Source organism: Lupinus angustifolius, chromosome LG19 (genome assembly GCF_001865875.1).
Source record: "Lupinus angustifolius cultivar Tanjil chromosome LG19, LupAngTanjil_v1.0, whole genome shotgun sequence".
In the NCBI taxonomy this organism is placed as follows: domain Eukaryota; kingdom Viridiplantae; phylum Streptophyta; class Magnoliopsida; order Fabales; family Fabaceae; genus Lupinus; species Lupinus angustifolius.
In genome coordinates, this window is record NC_032027.1 from 4,515,665 (window position 1) to 4,540,505 (window position 24,841).

The window sequence follows — 24,841 nt, forward strand, 5'->3', positions numbered from 1 at the left end:
TATCAACTAGCCACTCTCATATAGCTAGTGTGTAGTTCCAACTATTATTGTGGCAAATGAAACACAAACAAAATTCTTTTACAAGCAAAACTTGGCGAGTGTGGCATTGCCCACTCCCACCCAACAAAACAATTTCGTTAGGACTATATATTGTGACCTTCTCAAGAGAATGAAACTGCAACAGTTAGAAAACCACTAAGACTATGCTTCCTCTTCAATCATACATCACTTGTGAATTCCATGAGTACCAAATAAATCTTTGGAGGCGTAGGAAACCATTATGCATGAATGGTCCATCCTCGCTGAGCAAGCGCAGCAATCACTTGACGAGCCGCTTGTGCGGTGTCATTCAGCGGAGGGTAACTCCAGCTTTCAGTAATCTGTTTTTTCATAATACAAATCAGTAAAAAGTAATATTTATTCAATAAAAATAACTAGTAGCAAGAACTATAGGCCATGCAGGTAGAAACTTGGTTTCGCAGCACCGAATAGAAGAGGCTGTTCCCATCTAAAAGCAGACCATGCAAATAATTCAGATAAGTGAAAGGGCTATTTAGAAAATTCTTTGTAAAGTATATACCCACATATGTATACAAGGTTTTGCTAACGAATGCTTATGGGGACTTGACAAGGAATCAAAAATAGGAAACCTAAAATGAAAAGTAAAGCCTTCAATAGATTGATAATTGAAGAAGCATTACATTTCATTTAAAAAATAGAATCCCTGAGGATATTTGTTAGCAAAACACATATGTTGAATCACTAATACAAATAACCTAATCTCTTAAATACGAAATAAGATAAACCAAACACAGTTAAGATCAAGGAAAAACTAGGCATGACCAATGGTGTGTTTGTTTTAAGTTTACATTAAAGGAAGCATTTTTTTTTGTTTAAAGCCCGATTTCGTTTGTGAGGAATGTCAAGCTACTGGGCTTGATTCCATAAAATTATCTTGAACGATAAAAGAAGTGTAGAAGAGTCATGGGTGATTGTAACTCACATTCTCCTTCCCAGTGAATGGTCGAGCAACTCCTTGTTTCTGCAAAGTGTTCTGGAAGTCAGCAAACTTCCATGTACACAATTCTGCTCCAATTACATACACAGGCTTCCTGCAGTAAAAAAAATATGGAGTCATGAAACGACGGATTTCGTTTTTACAGGAATGATTCAACAAGTATTTTTTCATGAAACGAGCACACATCATCATTGATCATACATACCCAGTACTGCAAGCCTCACTCAACATACTAACTGAATCAGCTGTGATGACAAAGGCATCAGCCCAGGCCAGATGTCCCATATGTGGATTTGGACCTAAATGTAATTTAAGAAAACATTAAGTGATCTCCAGTACCACCACATGTAAGTATGAATTCCTTCTCTGAAATTGACAACTTAGTACCTTCACCATCCCATATTTGGACCTTTGGATTTGTAGCAAATTCTTTTACTAAAATTCTGGAGATCTGCAATAAGAATGGAAAGATAGAATTTGTTAAACAAACAATGTTGTCAGAGGATACCTAATCCGGGGCTCACATCCCTCTGGACAACATCGTTTATGCATGCCTAAGGCCAGATCAGCTTTCAATGGTTTCCAAACAAACCACTACCCACCAGCTTGCTCATGGTAAAAGCCAATATTGATTATAACCACAAACTATGGAAAGAAAAGGGAAATGATTCTTACTAATTGTGTAGTCTTTTATACCTTCTCTGGAGTTCTTCTAGAGAAAGATATTCTGATAGTTCCACAGCTCCATAGAACATTCTGAAGCATAACCACTAACTGCTTTGCAAGATCCACACCATAGGGACAATTTCCTGATGGGGGAAAATTTAAGATCAATACAGAAGGTAATGACAAAAGTGAGATAAGAAAGAGAAACTTTCCATCTGATGTATCACATATATAACAGAAGGTAATGTGTAGAATAAAAAGGAAATAATTTTTTTTGGGTGTTGGCCAAAAAAACATTTGAGAATTCTATTATTTTTCAACTCAACTTCTTTAAGGTTTCTACAAATGAGCATTAAGGCACTACTATATGCAAACTTGGCCAATTCAGATTGGAGGTTTGAAACCCCTCTCCACCCCCACATTGGATGTAGGGCATGCAAATCCTTTCTTTAAAATCTAGGTTATAGAGTCAGTTAAAACAGTCTTGGCTTTGGAAAAGATTACCAAATCAGAGAGAGGGAAAAGACTTTGCAATAAGCCATAAACATATAAATGAAGTTATTGAAATATGATTGACAAGATTTCTCCTAGGAGAGCTCCAGGCCTAACTTAATGCACCTTTTCACAATTTTAAGATAGAGGTTGTACAATCACCAGGTGCATGAATGATAGGATAAGGCCAAGGCCTATCATTAAAAATGTATATAAGAGAGGGAAGAGGGGTGTTTGGGTTCAGGGATAGCAGAATTACTGCTATACCCTTATGACAGTTAGAGTCAGTTAGGAAAGTGTGTCTATAAATAGCACACTGGACGGGAAAAGTGAGTTAGTTGGTTGTTTTAGAAACTGATTGTGGAATCAGTGGAAGAAGGGGTCGTGGGATCCTATTGTAAGTTCTCTCTATTGTAATTCATCTTCTTTCTAATAAAATTCTCTTAGAACCCTAGCAAAATCCTATTGATTCTAGGTAGGGGCATTTCCTTTGAATCTCTATTCTATTTTTCTGTTCTAATTGATACCAGTGCTAATAATGAGCATACATCAAAACCTATGGTTTACATATATCAAACAAAAGTAATTGTGCACGTGGTAAGTTGATAATATTTTAAAAAATGCAATAGGAAAAGCATTACAAGACCCTCAAAGCAAACTAAAATACCTGCAGGGCCTCCAACATTAACCACAAGCAATGGCTTTGGCAGAGTTGCAAATTCATCATGCCAAGTAGAAGCAGCAACCCTAAGAGCAGTGGAATCAGCTTGATGAAGTGCTCCCACTGTAAGGACCTAAAATAATGAAAATCAATGACCTTCAAGATGGGGCAAAAAGTAAAATATTTGAGCATAAATAAGGCAACAATAAATGTTTTCTTCTTAGGCAGAGACACCAATAACCATCAGGCAACCACAGTACCTACCACATTGCGACCAGGAGGTTCCCATGGAGTGACCCACCTCCGAAGAAACCAAGGAATTTGCCGTTGGGCATGAGGAGTCAGTGGATAATAATCATGCTGAGGAGTAATCACAAGATCAAACCTATTCAGGAGAAACCTTGGATGTTGTATCTGAAATGGAAATCATAGGTGAATAACATTTCCGATCAAAGTTTGTCGAAGCAATCAATACCAAATATTGACATATCTTTTGTCATTATTAAATCCTAAGAAAGATCTTAATTGCCGGTTAACCCGGAGCCAATCATACAGAAACAGAACCCCCAAAATCTCATGAGATACACGGTAAATAAAATGTACTTAGAAGAAACACTAAGACAGATTAGTGATTACTTGACTTGTACAACTTATAATAAAAGTACTTTGATGGCAGTCAATCGTCACATGAAGTAATGCTGCAGGGAATTAAAAAAGAATAAGTGCAAAGTTTAACCTGAACAATAAAAACATTTTCTGGAGCTAACCGTTTAATGGAGGTGGCAACGGATATGGTGTCTCGCCCAGATGCAACCACCAGCAAAGGACCATCCCTAGAGAGAAAGTACCCACATTTCATTAATCTTTCTTATACAATCTAATCTACCTTGACTCTGAATTACGTGTACAAACGCAGGGAATTGCTATGGTACCTTGATGGGTAGAATGTGAGTTGTCTAAATCCCGATTTCGTAAATAAATATTTAAAACAACAAAAAAAACAAAAAATTCAACAACTCATCCTTAAGGTAGCGTTTAGGGCCTCCTTGCGAGTTGAGTTTTGAAGAGGAAGGGATGGAAATGGAAGGCTCCAGAGTTATCTCACATGTTATTTCATGGCTCTCAAGTCTTCCCTTTCCCTCCAAAATCCAATTCGCAAACAGATAGTGAATGAATGGAATGTGACCGAACAAGTTTGTTTTGTTCTCTTCGGTTCTAACCCTTTCAATAGAGCCAAAATGTACCACATTTAATCTCATCCCATTATAATAATAAAACGCACCAAACACAGAACAAAACTAGTACTATATCTTATTTTTTCTATCATGTCTATTAAATGCTACCTTAGTACCATACCCAGAAAAAAAGACAGGTATCTAGAACTCCCTACAAAAGCATAATGAGACTACAACAATCACATCACAACATACTTGTGAAACGTTTCACGTGCCATTGCCGCAATTTGATGAGCATCAGCTTCTAAAACGTTAGATATACCTGAACTACCATCATTATTTTTAAGATACAATTAGCTTACTGACCAATCATCAAGCATAAACATTTACATTTACAAACACATGAAAAAAGAGTGATTATTATTAAAATGTTACCAATCTTCGCAGTCGAAAAGTGAGAAACTCGATTCGATTTTTGAATGCCACAAAACCTTCTTATAACAGAATCTAACTTTTTATGAATAGAAACTGGAAGCCAATGAAGCAATCTATTGATTCCTTCTCGAGGCCTCGTTACGCGCTGCAAAAAGAAACGTTTTTTTTTCTTTTTCTTAGTAACATAACACAATCTATGATGAATCAATTTTTATTTTATTTGATTAATTTGAAGAGAAAATTTTGAATAGATATATTATGTTGAAGGAACGGTGCTTACGAATAAGAAATGGTGATGGGAGAGACCAAGAGCACGAACCAAACCAATGCATTGATTCTCGGCGCCGGCGAATCCGTTTCCGATGACGACGGCTCGCCGGATTGCGCCGTCGGAAGTCTCGGGTGGTTCGGGAAGCTTGATGTTTCTCATCGTTTCTTGAGTTCGAATTTTCAAATGGGAAGAGAAAAGGCGTAGCATTTGAGGAGAGGGAGAAAGGACAAAAGGACTACACGTGTTATGTGTTATTTTTATTTTCAACCATCACATATACAAAAAATACATAATTATTAAATTTTTAATTTAATTTCAACATATTTACATTGGAATAGAATGTGATTAAATTTGTACTTACCTCATTCCGAACCTGAAATTAAAATTAATATTATCATATCTAAATTTGACAGAAAATCTTACCAAAATAATAATTCAAGGAAAACAATATATGGGCACTAAACTCAATTGTACAATGTTTTCATCTATATGGCTATTGAACTTAATGCAAACTAACTATTATGAAGGAAAACAATAGTTGATTAATTCAATGCAAACCAACATTGATCCAGAGAGAACTAGTGTTAATCGGATTTGAAATGGGTTTAAGTTAAGGTATTAGTTGTACCAAACTATAAAATTAAACTCAGATAAAATCTAAACCTGGAATGAAACTCAATCACAATGGTTACCTTCATTAAATTTAAGTTGGGTTTAGACATATATATGGATTTAATTTTTATTGTCATTTCTACTGTAGAGTCTATTTAGAAGGAATCAAAATACATCTTACATGGCTTTTTGAAGTATATTATTTCATTTTATCATTCAAAATTTAACTCATAAACCGATTATTTCTCGTTTTTTTGGGCCAAGCCCAAAAATATAGTGGATGGTATAATGGGTAGGCCCGGTCGTCCGGCCCAACGTGTGAGACACACAGAAAAGTATGAAATGGCGGTTTATTTGAAGGTCAGATATAGAAGAGAGTGTGAAACTCCATTTGTGAGGTAAGAAGATCAAGAAAGATGTGGGCAAGCGCTGAAGGTGGTGCTCCCGAAGTTACTCTAGAAACTTCCATGGGTTCCTTCACCGTCGAGGTACCTTTTTCCTCATTTTCCCTTTCTTTTTTCACTTTCATGAATTTTTTATTTGTTGTTTCATTCAAATTTTACCTTATGTGCTTTTTTTTATAGTTATACTACAAACATGCACCCAGAACTTGCAGGAACTTCATTGAACTGTCTCGAAGAGGTTATTATGATAATGTTAAATTCCACAGAATCATTAAGGTATATTTCTTCATTCTCTTGCTTTTATATTCTTATTAACCCGATTTATTTTATTTTATTTGCATATATTTTGGGGAAATTACAATAACTTCTTATGAAGTTGTGTTTAATTACACACGGTACTCATCTTATATTGTTAAGGTTTTTTTGTTTATTTTTAGGTTCCAATTTGGTGCGTCTATTTAGTCCTCTATTTTATTTTTAGGTTTCAATTTGGTTATCTAACAAAATAAAGTGTTAATTTACTCCTCTTGATACTTTATTTTGTTGGTGAACCAAATTGAAACATATGAATAAGATAAAAGACCAAAGCAATAGTTTAGCCTGTTTTAAATATTATACTGAACTCCTTGATGTTTATATTGTCATTAACATGCTCTTGGGATTTGTGTTGACATTCATATCTCTTACAACAAAAATTTCAATGGAGGTCCATGTAATTCTTTAATAAGAGAAATGTCAACTACAATTAAGTTAAACTTCATGATATATTTTACATAGATTCATGTGGACCTTTTTTGTTTAGTAGGATTTCATTGTTCAAGGTGGGGATCCCACTGGGACAGGAAGAGGAGGAGAATCCATATATGGGTATCCTGTTAAACTTTTCACTTTCCATGTTGATTATATGTTTAACGTAATGTTTATGTCGTATCATGAGTATAAAAAAATTATTAAGTTTTAAGCCTTCTCTTTTAGTCATTTTTAATTTTATCACATTGTTGTACTTATTGATTATCACAGTCCAAAATTCGAAGACGAGATTAAGCAAGAGTTGAAGCACACTGGAGCTGGAATCTTATCCATGGCAAATGCTGGTCCAAACTCTAATGGTAGTCAGTTCTTTATTACTTTGGCACCATGCCCGTCTCTTGATGGTAATGTTCTACTTCTTTCTACTTACTGTTAGAATTTAGAAATGGTAGCCACGACCTTCAAATTTTATTATCACCTGCGGTTTTGTTTATCCAAGAATAATATCTATAGTTCATGGTAATGTTGATGCTATTTGTTCTACATTGTATCACCCACTTTTATTATGATCACTAGGGATTCTGAGCTTCAAACAACATCATCTTTAAATTTGTTAACTTGTAAACTATACACATTGCCATAAGTAGTTACTCTTGGTGATAAGAAATTAAGAATGCACAAGTATATGTTGTGGACAAAGCAGCACAGAACCATTCACATTGCACGAAAACTGTTTCATGCATGTAAACTCAGAATAATGAAATATCAACTTTTTCCGGTGTGAATGTTATGAAAATAGAATAGGTTTGGTAGTTCACCCCCATTTTTCTTTTCATCCTTTAAATTTTGGATGAGAGATTGATCCACATAATCACCATATCTTGTCATGCAAAAAGCATGCAAAAAGGTTTTTCAGTATGACTTCTTTTATCATTATACAATGTAGTCTGTCACTGAAAGCAAAAAGAATAGATGATCAAATGATGATACTAATAGGCAGATGGTACTAGTAATTAGCAAAGCTATATAACATCATATGGCCAAGTCTAGATATGGTGGATTAGAATCTCCTGAATTATGTTCCATAACTCATGTCAAAAGAACGGTGATGCATGGATACACTAAAAAGGTCAACCTATATGATCCTGCCTCCTCCCCATTAGTTTGACTAAATTGGTATTGATACATAAAATAATAGTTATATGTTCATTATTGATTACAAAATGCCACCTTGTTTTCGCTTTGTTCAAGGAAATTCAAAATTTTGAAAATAGGGAACAAAATGAAAAAAATGTGATTTTTATTTAAAATTAATGAAAACAGAGAACAAACCGAACTATCCATAATTTTCTCTTTTACAAGTACCATCAGCTTACCAATAAAACTAACAGTGAACTTTTAGTCCTGCTTGTTACTTTTCCATTAATTACTGGATTTGAAAAGTTTAGTCATAATCCTGGCATCACAAGGTTAATAGATCAAGTATGGGTTTTTATGTTATGACTAATCATTTTTATTTATATCATGAAACTTCTGGAATGCCTAACAATTATCCATTACTGTTTCTGTTTCAACCAGGAAAGCACACAATTTTCGGAAGAGTATGTCGAGGGATGGAAATTATCAAAAGACTTGGCAGTGTCCAAACAGATAACAACGATAGGTATGCGAAAGATCATTCAAGATAACCATTTCAAATTGATATTATACATAAAGCAAAAAATTCTTATCCACTCATTCTAATAATAACACGTGGGGCATTTGGGATCCTAAAGCTTTTACTGATATTGGGTTACTTGGCCTTATGTTGGATTTACTGAAGAATGATACTATTTACATTTTATCTTTTGTCAACTGGGATTTGCTATTACTATTGTGTCAAGCATTGTTGCAATTTGTTTACATGATTTTTCTGTAAATACGCTATTATTATTATAGTTTATGACTAATGAACCCATATTAGGGACTATGAATTGTAAATATATGGGAACAAAATAGAAGGTAAAGTCTAGAAGTTACACTGCATTTTGACAATATGTCATAATGTGGTGTCCATGAACACAGAATTTCATGTTAAAAGTAAAACAAGGACTTTGTGTTGTTATTGAAGAAGTATTGAAGCATTTCTAATTTCCATTTTGTATTTATTCAGGCCCATCCATGATGTGAAGATACTGAGGACATCAGTGAAGGATTGAGACGAGTTGCATGATATACATGACATCCATGATCTTAACAAATTGTGATTTTGTTGTCAGTTCTTCGTAGATGTATGACTAGAAATATGATTTGGCTTCACCATGAAGCATATTTATCAACTCACTCAAGACAATGTTTTTTCTTTCCCGAAGTCCTGTGTATCTGACCTGAATATTGCTTACATTGCTTACAAGGAAAGAAAAGATGAATTTTATGTGGATGATTTTGAACAATTCTTGTCATTTTAGTAGAGTAATGATATCTTTTCTATAAAATTAAACTACAAATTCTTACAAGAAAGTGATATAAGTTAAGCAATTATTAGTAAGAAAGTATCACCTTGTCATTTGGGGTAACAATGGGTACTGGAAGTTGTGAGTAATATTCACAATGGATCAGGTCTAAGTGTGTTTTTTTACGTAATTGAGACTAAAGATTTTGAACTTATTGTTGGATATGGGTTCACGTCTAGATAACATAATTGTATTATCATGATAATCCTAAAAATAGAATTTATGTTATTATTAATTAGTTATCACTATTTATGAAATAACTTTTTCATCATATGGTTAAAATAACTTGTAAGAGTAAAATGAGTGATGCTTATAGAAAATTTAGATTGGGTTTAGATAATGTTTTTTTCTCTTTGATTGCCTTATATAAAGAGAAATAATGTATATTGACAATGTAAGAGGTTTTTACACTGTCATTGTATTATTTACTATCATTTTTAATTATAATTGACTTTTCAAAAAGATAATATAAATGAACAGTAAAAACTGATTGTATATACAACATTATACTGTCAGTATATAAATTTAATTCGCTTATATAAAATACATGCAAAGTTATATAAGTTGATTGTAATTATTTTTAATATGTGTCTGAATACATATCGGTATCAAACTTAATGAGAATTCATATCGGTACGAGTCTAAAAGCACATAAATGGAGCAGGTGTGAGTAATTCAGCACTCTAATTCATCCGAACTAATTGTCCTTCCTACATGTGATATGTTCATATATATATATATATATATATATAAAAGGATTTGTAGATTGATTTTGATAGGAAAATTATATTTTTATTTTATTTATCGAAGGAAAAGGTAGAGTGAATAGAAAAATGATTCTAGCATGTTGGTTTACCTTATTTGGAGGTGGATCATTTTAACTATGAAAATGTGCAGACGCTGGTCAATCATATTACTACATTATTAGTGGTTCCACTTGGTCAAAACGCATATCCTGCACTAGCAGTGATTTTCAAAGTCAAAAAGTTCCCATCATGAATTTTAACTGCTTTGTTAACTAGATGTAATATATCATTACAATTTTTACGCTGAAAAAATGGATGAAATAGTGCTGGAAAAAATCCAAATCAGGATAAAATTTAACCCTTATCCATTGTTTTATATATATTTAAAGAGAAATCTTACACATAGGTATCCAATACCTTCCACAAGTACCCAGATAATCTCATTATAATCCAACCAAAATGCCATGTTAATAAAGAAGAGCAAGAACCTTGCTCAAGAGAAACTATTATACAAAATTTACACTCGCAACTACAAGAGAGAATTTGGGGAGGGGGTTAATCTGTTACAAACCAAAGTTGCCAAAAGATTCAGCTAGAAGGTGCATACCCTCTTATCCATTGCACTTTGTATTGATATGTTTCTTTCCCCAAAGAATTGTTATTTAGTTTGTGCAAGTAAACTTCTTGTGATGATGATGTGGTTGCTGCCAGCTTCTTCCGGCAGCTACCACGAAATACACATGCAGCCTAACATAGCACCTATTGAAACAAAGTTCAACACTCTTGAATAACACTACCTCAACTTGAACTTCCTTGTTTACTATTGTGATCCAATGACCCGCCATTTTCTTTGCGACTGATTATGTTAAGCTTAGGTGATTGCGTTGAGTTAAATCCATTTGTCTTGACAGATCCAGGAGTGTCCTCCCTTGAGCTTGTTGGCTCGGAATTCTTGATGGATGGGTCAGCAGTAGTAGCAACTGATTGTTCCAATAATGCCATGCGTTTTGAAGATGGAATGTCTCCTTTACAATACCTGCGCCACATATTCCGGTATGTTGACTCCAGACCTCGGATGAAATTTGCACCATCACAGACGGGGGACTTGGACATGAGATCTCGGAGACTCATTCTCAGATTTTGCAGTGCTGAAACGTCAGAGGCCAACTGCAGAGCCAGTTTAACATATTCATCTTCATTTCTGGCAACCAAACGCTCCAGTCCTGAATTGTAATAAGTAAAATATTCATCAGTTTTGCTGGTTTAACCAAAGATGCATAAGAATATGATGATCTTACAAACTAATTTAGTAGAGACTGATTGCATATCCAATACCCTCTCCCAAGAAAGAGAAAAATGTATTGAATAAACTTGGTGAAAAAAAGCACAATCACACAGCCACCCACCGATAGAAGTAAACACAAGTCCATTTCAGGAAAGTATGAGAGTATATGTTCAATTACACAGAGAGATCAGAAATAAACCCATCAACCAATGCAGAAGCAAACACATAATACCGTTCATCGAAGAAAAGAGTACTTATTAACAACTTCAGGAAAAAAACAAAAGTTTGAGCTTGTTTAAAACTCTGCTAAACTTGCGGTGAAACATGGAAGATTCAATGACATTGTTAAGATAGCATATGTAACAACTATCCATTCATTGGGGGAAAATGCAGAAGGCTGTGAGTAAATTGGCAATAAACAAATATTCTGAAGGGTCTCTTACCAACTTTGCTAAGGAGACTAACACCGACATTGTGCGCATGAACAGAACCAGCCATAGTGACACATGGAACTCCCATGTATAAAGATTCACATGTTGTGGTTGTTCCAGCATATGGAAATGTGTCCAAACTACATGAAGCAAGACATATTAGTTTACAAGGAGTATAAGACAAGCCACACGACCTAACACAATTTGCATTGCATGCTTTTAGTGAACTTCAAAGATATATGTAGCTTTGGCATCCATTTTTCGAGAAATACAAATAATCAACAACGTATGATAAAACTTCCATGAAGTAAGACACTGCATGTAGACAACATATAACCAAAACATCAGAAACATAAGCTAACATGAGAAATTGCAAGTAGTTATTAATTATCTGTTTAATATTCAACAAAACAAATGAAAAATCTGACTTAAACAGGCTTACAAAACAATCAAGTATCGAACAAATAACCTTGTAAATGCTTTAGCTAAATGCTGAATTCTTTAATTTTCCAACAATCATTCCTATTGTATGTGCATAATAATTTAAGTGCCCAAGGTATATAATAATTAGTAAGAGAAAGAAGCATCACTAAATTTAAAATTATTTCTGAGTTTCAGGATGCAACAAGTTTTGTACGAGAAAGTTCTTCATTAAACGATTCTACGTGCCTAACTGAATCACTCTTTCAGGTATCCTAGAAATGCATATATGCCCACCTATCTCAGACAAATTATAGATAAACAGATTCAAGCCACCACAAGCAACAAGAATTAGAAGGAACACAAAAGATGGATGAAAGAAGAGGAATATTAAAACGGTTAAAGAACTACTAAGAACATCAGTAAAACAGAAGGTGCTACTCATAAAAACAAGACTTGTAGTCAAGACGACATAATATGTATTAATAAGAAAATGCGAGCATCAACAGGACCATAGAAAACTTCAGGAATACAAAACGAGATATAACCTAATGTCCATCAGAGAATATGCTTGCATATGATCATGGTTAAGAAGAATAAGGGGCAGAAGATCAACTCGTAGCGGTTCCAAGCCTAACTGCTCAAGTGTTGAAAGGAATCTCTGTTTTACACTATCACAGCAAAATGGTTTACATTTTACCACAAGACGAGAATTTGGAATTGCACATAGTATCCTTGCCCAAACCTTCAATACTTTAGGTGTAATCTGATGAAATAAAAGAACACACAAGTCATGGATATGACTTAGCTTTCACAATTCGCTCTTGGTAAACAAAAGCAGATATATGATAGCACATTTAACACAATCAATACCTTAGCAAGATTGTTAAAACTACCAAACGTGATGAAGCCATTAGAAAGAGCAGGAGTTGGACAAACAGGACCGGCCTCAGGGGAAGGGGTGTAACAAAGAAAGCTCTCCGGCAATCTAACTAACTCCTCAACATGCCTGTAATTTAGTAAAAGGTACTGTGATCAAATAAACTATAATTATAGTTATAGTGCTCTAGTACAGATCAACGACAAGAAAGTACAGAAGTTCTTGAAGAAATCTACTTCTGTTTTGTTTTGGGAGGGTCTGCCAGTGAATCAGTGATTCTATAATCAATTGCAGGCAATCCTGTTGTGTTGGGATAACCAATCCAAGTTACCTGATATGAAGTGAAGTAAGGAGCAGAAATAAAATAAAAAACATGATGCATCTAATGATAGCAGCATAGGGAATGTTGTTATGCATTGATAACTAAAATTTTAGCACTGCATACATACATTAAGATCGCTATATGCAACAATGAAACAAAACAAATGATCAAAGACATATACCTCGAAGTTCAAAATCGATTCATTACACGTGTAAAAAAGGTTTAAAAAGAAAGCATTATATAGAAGGGCACCTTGTTTCTAGATTTGGTATTATAGCTCATGGTAAAGTTAAATATTATCACATGGAAGTTAAATGTTAAGCATCGTCCCTAATGAATCAGCTCTTCAATACACAGGCAGAAATTAGAATAACATGCTAACAATCATGCTTCAACATCCATAATTTCAGCTTCACAAATACTACCAAATGGAGGTCAGAAGATAATCAAGAGATAAAAGAATATACCAACAAAGGTAAGAAGGATTAAAAGCTGAAAAACAAAGGGATCAAATCTACATATAGATATGTTGAAGTCTTAAAGACACCTGAACTGGTGCAGGTCGACATGCCATCATTCCCAACTTATTGTTTGCAGTATGACCAGTAAGTTCTACCAAAATATCAACTTGATCTTCTCTAACCATGTCGGCAACCTTCTTTTCATCAGTCCCATAAATATCTTTCCAGATCCCATCCCTACTTAAGACTTTCTCTCTAAATCTAATGGTTTTTGCATCTGCCTGCATTATCAAATGAAACTCTATCGCAAGTTATATGGAGAAAGAGTACAAAACAGAGCCTTTGAAAAATTAGCGAATCAAAACTCAAAATGTTAACAATAAAGAATTGTATGCCAAGACAAAATTTATAAACACGTAAGTTCTTTAACATAACCGAAGTCAAAATGCTAACACAGCCAGTCACTGGTGCCAAGCCATTTTGAAGAGTCTCTAGACTATAGGTCATTTAGCAAACTATTGAAACAACCATTTCCAAAGAATCCTATTCCTTGAAACTTGAAAGACAAATAATCAATATAAAAAAAAACCATGATGAACCTTTGTCAAACTATACCATGCTAAAAAAGTGTGCCAGAAGCAAACTAAATGCAAACTTCAACAAAAGAAGAAAACTGTAAAAATAATAATTGAACAGAGATAATGCAAATGATAAGGAGCACATGATTGGGACGGACAAAAAAGTATTCAGGCAGGTCCGATCTGATTAATGATCGCTGGAAACCATTCTGGCCTGCTAAGCCAAAGGAACTATAGGCCACTACAATTTAGAATGTAATCTACAATGGAGGATGAATGTCAATGGACGAGATGCAAAAGCAACTATAGCCAAAACCCACAATGGAAAGTAAAATCAACACGAACAACCTGGTCATTAAGTTAGTGAAGGGGTCTGGTGGGCAAACTAAATGTACGGATTTTCTTGCACCAGTTAGAGAAAAAATCTTCATATAGACATCAATGCAGTATATCATTTTTAACATTCACAGCGCCAAATCATACTACTTGGTGCTGAAATAACTTTGATATGGACACCCAAAATGGTACCCAACCCACCCTGTAAATGGCTTTCATGCATTAAAGGCAGACAGTCACTGGAATTATTGTCAACCCATAAGGAATCTAAGGCTGGAGAGTAATTACTCATAGCACAAGGCTTCTACTTGTGATATATCCGGGATTAATTTCTTGCTTCCCTTCCACACTGTGTTTTGTAGGCAGCCGATATATTGGCCTCTCATGTTAATTAATAAATATTAGATCCAATAAAAATCAGAATATTTTAACACTATAGTCGCATAACCGAAATCATTTTGCTATTATTAATTATGACTGGTAATTAATTAACTTTAGAGTTTAGAGATTAAATAAATTTGCTCAATGCCTCTCTCTAACAAATTTTCGGTTGCACGACTACTACAATCTAACAGATCAACTATGATTGAATGTTGAACAAGAAACCTAAATGAGGAACCAAACTTAAGCCAAATATTTTATCTCTAGCTATTTAAAATAATATGTTTCAGTATCTATTGCTCCATCAGTCTGAACTGTTAGAAAACATGACCAACGACGCACATGAAACTAAGAAGGAAAATATCATTGAGAGGTGTTGGATTTGTTTCCCAAAAGGGTAACCATAGTTCCCAAAACAATTAGTTGTATATCCTAGACCTAAAATCATCCCCATAGATTGAGAATCTCTCTTCTTAATACTCTCAGGACACCCAGCCACAAAAAATTGTCAGTTCTCGTGAAGGAACAACAAGCTCTAGCACTTCCATCTTCCAATATTTGTTGGACATTTATACTGTTAAAGAAATACTCGTTTCAGTTCTTAGATGTGGATATAGATGAATTAAACTTGTAAATTTAAGACATGAGAAAATATGTTTTAGTCAATGGTCTAGAGTAATGCTCAAATGTGGCAGAAGCTTTGAAAATTGACCAAATGCATTAATATAATTACATATTGCAATTGGCAAACATGAATTCACAACTGATACCTTGACAACTGCTGAATAAACAATCACTTTATACTTGGTGTAGTCATGATAGACAAGGGGAGCTTCTATGAAATATGAGACTGAATGAGTAAAATAATCCGGGGATACATATCCTATTACAAGAGGTCGTTCAGGATCTTTTGTGTTGTCCCACAAAGTGTACGGTGAATATAATCTCATAAATCGCCTACCCCAGTCCCTGCATGAAAACACTTCATTTTTAAGTCTCAAAGCTACATATCAATTATCATATTTTCCATGTAAAGATAATAGCTACACATGAACTGTACAATATCCTGATTGACAATTTGGCTGTTGAAACTATCATTAATCAAAGCGGTGATAAGTTTAACATTAAATAACAAAAATTACCATCCAAAACTGTAATTGAATACTCTCAACATCATACTAACAGTATCCTTTGAGAGTTTAAGGATACAGTTTACTACAAAGCAACTAGTACAAGAGATCTCAAAAAGATCCAAAACACATTTTAGTTTAGAGAGTGCAAGAATGTTTCCTATAATTGTATTGAAGAAGTATTTTATTCTTATTTAGAAGTCGGCAACCAGTGAATATTTCATCTTATTAATGCATGTCATACAAATGATACTTATATTTAAAACAAGAATTCATTTGTTTATTATGCCTTTAAAACTTAATCATGGAAAATGATATGACTTTTTATTCTTGCTTTCATTCATAAAAGGCAGCTAACAAGAAAATTGTGCTACTCGTGAGCATTTTTCTTTTCCTTTTCAATTATCATTATATCAAATGCACCAGAGCTAGTAAAATGGGACAATTACCACTTTACCTCCACCAGCATGATGCAGACAGTTTAAATCTTTCACGTAATATATTTAAGTACTATTCTTTTCGCCGTCCAAGGAAATAATGTCATAGAAAATTTATAAAAATCAGTAAAGTTGGAAGGAGGTAGCTGCAACCTGTGAGCCTCAAAAAGTTTGTCATCCTTTCCTTCATCTATGTAATTCATTGCAAGCAAGCGGTTCTGCACATTAAGATGAATTAAAATGAGACATCAAGTATTGAGGAAAAAAGATCCTACAGGAATACATTACAATTTAAATTCTGAAAAATGATATTTTTTGTACACATTTTCATGGAGGTCAAAAATGGTCTTTGTCCTTCACAGCAAATAATTCTTAAAGGGTTCGAATCTAGGAGGTCCATAATGGATAGTCGGTCATAGATGTCATGAAAGAAAAAAAGATGGAAAAGCAAATAACATCATACTTTCCACAGCCAAATAACAGACATTTGAACTTTCTCTGTTCACATAGTAACGTAAGTACTGCTGTAATTTTTCCCTTTTATGGTTGTGTTTGGCAAAGCTGGCTGGAGGATGAGAAACTAGCTTAAGGTTGAAAAACCAAGGGTCGATGGCTGATAAGCTAACTGGTTTGGTAAAACTAGCTAAAATGGTAAAATGATGTAAGAGAGCTTATAAGTAGGAGGATTATAAGATATAAGTCACTTTAAGGGGCTTCTCAAATCAGGGCTTATAAATCCAAGGTTTTTCGGAAAATCCCTTCTAAGCAATCCAGGGCTATAGGCTTATTTTTCGTCAAATAAGCCACTTGTCCAGCTTATAACCACCTCCCATGCCTAGCCAAACACGCTCTACAATTCAATATTCCACTGCCTTTGTCTCAATGAAGCTTCACCCTAGCCACATCCAAAAACCTTCACTTTGTTGCTGTACAAAAAATTTAGGAACTTATTCTTTCAGGGCTGTGTTAACAAGTGCCCTGAGGGAATTGTTCAAGGAATACAAGATAAGGAAATCAGTTTTGGAAAACTAAGTCTAGCACTTCCCGAAATGTGAAAACATCCATTTTGAAAGCAAAATTTCATTTTTCTCTCTCCATTAAACAATGCCCTTCGGGAACTTGTTAACATTCCCCATTATTTTATTAAAGCCACTTTATCACCTTTTAAACACCAATTTTGTCCTATCCCTATAACCTAGATGCCAACCTCACTCCTACGAGAAAATTTGAACTTTAAATCACAAGGAACATAATAACATCCTATCATGAACACTGCAAACCACCATAATTAATATGTCTAGTCTTCTGTGAAATCAAATTCAGACACAAACTATTCACTAGACTGAAGACATGGCCTGTAAGGTATTATTGTACACATTAACGCATATCCAAATAATTTACAGAACTGAGGAAAGAAGACTGATTATTCAAAGCACCTGGCCGGCATTCCGAGAATCGGGATCAATCTTAAGACATTGTTCATAAGCATTAATTGCTTGAGTGATCTCGCCAGCATCCCTATAAAGAACTCCTGCACAACAAGGATACAAAAGATAAGCATAAGACGAAAGATGTGTTCAGAGTATCACTGCATTACACCCCTTACAATAAATCATAGTTTTTAATTAAATACAAGGAAAAAGGAAGAAAAATCATAAATCTTTGAGTAAATTACACTGACACCCCCTAAGTTTTAGTGAAATTACACAAACTACCCCTCACTTTTTTACACCTACACAAACCTCCCATAATTTTTATACTTTCATTGCACTGACCACCCCTGCATAAGAAAAAAGATACATTGATTTGTATATTATTTGGACTTGTCTAAACAATATATCATGTTTTGTTTAACTTAATTGCATTTATCACATTTTTTTGTTTAAAAGATTACACTTATTTCTTATGTGGGGGTGGTCAGTGTAACGAAAGTATAAAAACTATGGGAGGTTTGTGTAGGTGTAGAAAAGTGAGGGGTGGTTTGTGTAATTTCACTAAAACTCAAGGGGTGTCAGTTTAATTTACTCTAAATCTTTTGGGGAAGAGAAGACAACTTGCAGGATTCTCCAATGCAAAGAATATAAACACAATCAGTTAGATTTTTTCATAACTCCTCCACGAAACATTCTATAGGTCAAGTGAAGTTCAACAGCAATTTTAGCTATCATGTCCTTGCTTCAGCAGTACTAATATAATTCAGAAAAAAGGCTTTCTAACTAGCTACTCGGTTACAAAAAAAAAAGACATACTCCCTTGGAATATATATTGACTTATAGTTGAGCATTGATCACCTTGCTAACCATGTTGGTAAGTCTAGAATGTTTCTAGGTTACATTAGTGAGAAATCTGATGGTCAAACAAATTCTTTCAACCAAGAAGGCTGGAGAACTCCAAATAGAAAAACCATTCACACATTATTCATATAGTCCACTTATGACATAGACTAAGACAATCACTTCAAAGTATAATCCAACCACAATGACTGAGCAAATAAATAATTAAAGAAAGGATAAAAAGACCTAGGTTATTGTATGCTTCTGCATATGTTGGATTTGCAATGATAGCTTTCTCAATCATACTTGCAGCAGCATCCATCTTACCCTAGAGAAGGAAGAGAAGATAATCACTCACTGAAGATATTTGATAACAACAAAATTCAGGAATTGTGGAATACCTAACCTGGACAGTGTATACAACGCCGAGGTTATTTAATGACTGTGAGAAGTTAGGTTTGATTGACAAAGCAAGCTGCATAACAAACACAACAGGTTGTGATAACAATTGCAGGCAATCCAGAAACAGTGAAAACAAATTGACATGATCATCAATGTGACCTGGTAACATTCTACAGCTTTATCAAGGTTGTCGCGATCTTTATATATAACACCTAGATTGTTGCAAGCTTCCGCACAATGTGGATTGAAGTGAAACGCAAGTTCATAGAATACAATAGCCTGAATTTTAAAATGAATTTCAACAACCGTAATTAGTACAGATTACAGAATAATATGTGCATGTTGATGTATCTTAAAATAAATATGATACATGCAGATGTGTGGTAGAAATCTAGGCATGTGTGTGCCAGAGACATACCATATCAAACTTAAGCATCTCACCATAAGCAACCCCGAGATTATACATGGCATCAGCATAATGCCAGTTATAATACAAAGCTTTCTTATAAAAAGCAACACCTTGGTTGATGTCCCCCTCCAATTTAACCTGTACACCAAAATAACTGTCTCAGAGAGTAAGATGGAAATTATCTGAACTTGTCAGAGAATCTCATTTGTCATTACACATGGAAAGGGAATGACAGAATAATACTTCAATAGATAAAAATTAAGGGATGCCCAAAGTCCCGTGCATGAGGCTGCCATCATTATGAGGTCTAGGAGGGTCAAACCTACACAGCCTTACCCTGGTGTAAGTAAATAGGTTGTTTCCATGACCATCAGGTCATAAGGCAGCAAGTAACTAAGATCTCAGGTTTACTAAAATTGCATCTCAATTCACACGGAACAAGGAAACTATTTTGTATTTCCTCAAAGCCACTTTAAAATTAAGTAAGACAAATTTTGAAGTGTCATTTTTAAGAAAATTTAATGTTGCTTTAAATTCTTTTTTTTAAAGATGACATGCTACATGGATAACTTTCACATGGTTTAAATTTTATCAATGTTGCATTAATATATCAAGGAAAAACTATCCCTTGAGAAATTTTAGAAGAAAATGGTGATAATTAAAGTATTTCACCTTTAAATTGAAAGAGAAAAGGGAATGAAGCAAAAAAGGAAAAATAGTAAGAACACTTCAGAAAAACATTAGGCAGTATGTAGAATTGAGAATGTTTCAACTGCCAACTGTCACCTTTGTCCCCAAATCTGTCAAAGCTATAGCCATATTGTTCTTTGCAATCTCAAAGTTAGGTGAAACAGCTAAACACCTGCAAGAAAACATAACTGATCATGAGAACCAACAGTAGAAGTCATTAAACGAAACGTATGAAGTATGTGCTCAGAAAAAGAAGCCTAGACTCTAAATATGTAGAGTACCTCTCATAACAAGTAATAGCTGCTCCCAAATCACCACGATTTTTAAAAATCACACCCATATTGCAATATGCTTCAGCATACATAGGCCTCTCTGTTGCAGCCTTTTCATAGAAAGTAAGGGCCATGTCATATTGCATCATTTCAGAATAGACTACACCAAGGTTATAATATGCTGGCTGCAAGCACATATAAAAAATAAAATTCAAATATATATCATGCAAACACAACACTAAATAAATTTCAACAGGTTTCATGATAAAAGCAAAGTGTTTGGAATGAGACTATGAGAGAGAAATACAGCATAGTGAGGATCTATTTTGAGGGCTTCAAAATATTTTTGAATTCCATCCTGAGTGTTTCCTGCAAGCTTTATGTTGGTACCGATATCTGTTAAAACAATGGCAAGGCATTCGGCAGCTGCTTTGTATGAAGGATCCGCTTGCAAAGCCTTCTGATATGACTGTTCCAAATAAATCAATTGATTAACAGCAATGATTTCAAGACAAAACTTTAACTACTATAAACATTAGAATGGTAAAGATATAAAGCATTGAGAAGTAAAATGCCGACTGAAGTTTTGTAATATGGACAAGGGCAGAATGTAATGCTAAAGATATGTAGATTAAGCTAATAACTCATAATGACATAAAACCAGACCATAAATAGCTCATAAAATAAACCAATTGGAGCCCTATACCTAATCTCTAAGGTGATATTGTAATGTTTAGCCTCAAAACTTGCCAAATCCATAATTGGAACAGGTAGAGTTGAATAATTAAGGGAAGTTTTCATCCCTTTATGCACCAACTTAAGTAAAATATGCTTGCAATCTTAATATCTACATTCCTCAAACAAAAGCTGCATGGACTAAATGAATATTCCTAAGAAGTAAATAAAAAAACAGTTAGTGTATCTCTTACCTAGTAGCTAATTATTTTGCATCTACATATTTAAGGGGAATCATCACTCCGTACATGTAACTCTTGGTCACTTTAAGTACTTAAATTCAGTGTCAGCAAACTTAGGCATGAACTTGTTGAAAATATAAGCAATCAAGAACTCTGATGAATATGATACATTCACATAGGCTATGTACAATCTTCCCGTTCTGAAGCCAGGTGGGCAGGAATTAGGAAGAAAATGCACTGAAAGTATTTTAACAGTCCCTTATGTAATTATTTCTAGGAAAATGTTCATAAGTTCCCTAAGGGCATTGGTTAAAGATTTAAAAAAAGAAAACTTACAATGGAAAGTGGCGCATTCGGTACTTCGAAAATTCAAACATTAAACTTTTCAATTGAGAATTTTCTGTGTTTGGATTATTTAGGCATTTAACTTGTGCATTTAACTTTGTAAGGTGAAATTTGACAGCATAGTCAACACAAGTTGCAGACGAATAATTTTGATCATGTTAGCATAAACTGTCATAACTCATAAATATAAAGGTTCAGCAAACACTACCTTTTCTTCTCTTCCTGACAAATTAAATACATTTATACTTACATTGAATAGAACTAAAACTTTGCAAACTTTACTACCAAGCACAATCAGGGTTTGGCCAACAACAATATACATAGTTTATCATGTGGCACACTGAATTTCCTATAAGTGGCTCTGAAGATGATGTTAGATTAGTGATATATGAGCTTTCATATAAGAATAATAAGATTAGGGAAACAATGTCCCAAGCGTTGAGGCCTTAATGAAACCATGATTGAACCTAAGCTTTAAAGTGTGGTGAAGGAAATGCTCATAAATATTTAGGAACAGTAAGTTTCGTAGGAATTTTATTAAGAGGATACAAGTCATAACATTACTGAAGTAAGAGAAACAAAAAAAACATTACACAGTTTTCACTATCATAATAATTAACTGTCATAGACATACCTCAGCTGCCTCCAACAAGCGACCCTCTTCTTTGAACAGAATACCACAATGTGTGAGGACACAAGCATTTTGAGGATCCAACCTTATAGCCTCAGAAAAACTGTCGAAAGCAAGCTTTCCCATGTTCTGCATCTGTAGGCATATTCCTTTTCCAATGAGAGCCTCTACATTTCCACTATCATTCTCTAGGACACGCTCATACAGGGCGAGTGCATCAACAAACTTGTTCCTCGAACGCAGGATGTTGGCAAAAGAAAGACTGTCTTTGTTTACCCCTTCATTAACAACATTGATGGAGCCAGTAGCACTAATAGAAGCCTCCGACACTTGCAGAAAGCCATTAACTCCTGCTAATTCCCTTTCACTCCCATTATTTTTCGCCCCTGCCATTATTCTATGGACACAGCTAGCAGCTCACTTTCCTGACCACAAAACAAACAATACCAGACTCTATGATTTTTCAGTTCTGACTACTGATCAAATAAAATTCACCATTTTTTGTTTAATCTTTTTTACACAAAAAGAGTGATATTTTAATGACATTTGCATGTTTAGTTTGTTGTACTTTTGCTAAATAGCAGAAGCTTCAAAAATAATAGTGAAATCAGCTTTCATGAGAGGCTGTATTTTTAGCTTCTAAAAAAATCCCCTGCAAAGGATGAGAGAGGATGTAAAAAAACATGTTCCACCATTTTAGCCAAACTTGTGACTTGTGACTTGTGAGTGCATTTGGGATAGTTGCCATAACTAAATTATTTCAACAATAAATTATATGTATAATATACCATTCCAAAAATTGATTAAAACTTGAATCAATTTATGTTTGCTGAAAAGTGATTTCAAATTAATGTGTTTCGTTTGGAGCAGGTAAAAAATCACTTTTACAAGCAAATTACATAGTGAAATAAAGGGATAAAGTTGTTTTTATAAACTACAAATAATAATATAATTTGACTGGTTTAAAAAAACTACGCTTTTTTTAATAAAGCTTTAAACCCCCAGATTTTTTTCACCATAAAAAGAGGTTTTTTGTAATTTAATCTGGTTTATGAAGCACAGCTTATTACACCAAGAATCCATCTTTCCCAAACATACACAAAATAGTTTTTTGATTTACTGATCCTTTTTGAATATATAAAAACGAATTCGTTACTTCATTTAAAAACAAATGAAAACTCTAGTAACACAAAAATTGATAGCAATGGAAGGGATTATAACAAACCCTAACTAGCAAACAGTTGAACTAAAATTGAAGGATAAGAGATATAAGAGAAGAAAATTGAAATATAAATTAGGGCATAGAGGAACTTACATTCAAAAGTGTGATAAGAATGAAATTGTTTACTTCTTCAAGGAATAGCAGTTACGGAGAGAGAGGAGGAGTGAAAGGGTGGTGGTGGTGGTGGCGGTGGTGGTGGCGGTGGTGGTGTGTTCACTCCTCTGACAGAGACAGAAGTTGAGTTGTAAAGTTGGAGTGGTTGTGTGCCAAACCCACTTCCTCTCCTCGTACAACCCCACTATGTATAAACTAGCTTTCTTACTTTCATTATATTTTCACTATTACCTCCTTAATTATTTCAGATATTTCAGCTGCATTTTTTAAACTGGGGCTATTATTTCTTTCACTTTCATATAGGGTTTCAATATAAGGGAACCTATTTCAACCAGACTTGAGTTTGATGGTGTGAAACTCTAGTTGACACTAAACGGGAAAAAATAGTGTATTAAGTTTAATCGATTAACTTTATTATTGGACCAGAATATATCATATATAATTAGTAATAACTTATAAAAAATAAAATAATATAATTAATAATTATATATAATTATATTAAAATAATATATTTTCATCTTATTTTAGATTAAAATAAAACAAAATGTAAGGAATTGTGTATTAAGTTTAACCGATTAAACTCTACAATCGGACCGGAAGATATCATATATAATTAATAATGATTTATAATAAAACAAAATAATATAATTAATAATTAGTAATTATATATAATTATATTGAAATAATATATCTTTATTTTATTTTGGATTAGAATAAAACAAAATGTAAGAGTAATATTTTGTTTTCTATTTAACTTTAAGTGAACCATCTCATTTATTTTCCTCGTTATTGCGGTTTAACGGGTTTAATATGGTCATACTATAATTTTTTCAATTCAAAGTGGTGCAACCTATCATTCAATTAAGAATATAAATCATAGTCATTTTTAAGTTCATCCAGTGATTGACGCGTTCGGTTTTATGTTTGTTGATACTTATATTGAATTTGTCCTGAACCTACAAATGACAATAAAACTCAGGAAAAATGGGTAACTTTGGGTAAAATTACATGTGTGAGAGTCACAAATGATACTCAAATGGTTTAGAAATGAGTTTTTTAAAATACTCACGATATACATAGGTGGGTAAGGCTATAATTGTACTCGTTTTCACGGTATTCAATATATGAAATTAATCTAATATCTTAGTTAATTTTAATTTTCAAATTAGTATAGATTAATTTG

The 24,841-nt window shown here is 33.9% G+C and overlaps 3 protein-coding genes across 3 annotated transcripts; 1 reads left to right on the forward strand and 2 right to left on the reverse strand.

Annotated features, from left to right (window-relative positions):
- LOC109334122 (mitochondrial fission protein ELM1-like) lies at positions 1–4,966 on the reverse strand. Its single transcript, XM_019569692.1, has 11 exons — positions 4,728–4,966; positions 4,448–4,592; positions 4,268–4,334; positions 3,574–3,670; positions 3,102–3,251; positions 2,844–2,970; positions 1,715–1,827; positions 1,406–1,469; positions 1,224–1,317; positions 1,004–1,112; positions 1–380 (listed from the first exon to the last, which is right to left on the reverse strand). Exons 1-11 carry the CDS (start codon positions 4,923–4,925, stop codon positions 279–281), a joined length of 1,266 nt encoding a protein of 421 aa, XP_019425237.1. The 5' UTR covers positions 4,926–4,966; the 3' UTR covers positions 1–278.
- On the forward strand, positions 5,671–8,866 carry LOC109333714 (peptidyl-prolyl cis-trans isomerase CYP18-2). The gene is made up of 6 exons (XM_019569272.1): positions 5,671–5,818; positions 5,915–6,010; positions 6,540–6,601; positions 6,755–6,888; positions 8,063–8,147; positions 8,637–8,866. The coding sequence occupies exons 1-6, from the start codon at positions 5,747–5,749 to the stop codon at positions 8,680–8,682; spliced, it is 495 nt and encodes a 164-aa protein (XP_019424817.1). The 5' UTR covers positions 5,671–5,746; the 3' UTR covers positions 8,683–8,866.
- LOC109334379 (probable UDP-N-acetylglucosamine--peptide N-acetylglucosaminyltransferase SPINDLY) lies at positions 10,103–23,863 on the reverse strand. The gene is made up of 18 exons (XM_019570129.1): positions 23,638–23,863; positions 22,326–22,747; positions 20,737–20,898; positions 20,439–20,614; positions 20,254–20,329; positions 19,477–19,605; positions 19,218–19,337; positions 19,063–19,131; positions 18,903–18,984; positions 17,820–17,914; positions 16,537–16,601; positions 15,587–15,785; positions 13,608–13,802; positions 12,975–13,069; positions 12,732–12,867; positions 12,407–12,624; positions 11,451–11,578; positions 10,103–10,945 (listed from the first exon to the last, which is right to left on the reverse strand). Exons 2-18 carry the CDS (start codon positions 22,713–22,715, stop codon positions 10,521–10,523), a joined length of 2,760 nt encoding a protein of 919 aa, XP_019425674.1. The 5' UTR covers positions 22,716–22,747; positions 23,638–23,863; the 3' UTR covers positions 10,103–10,520.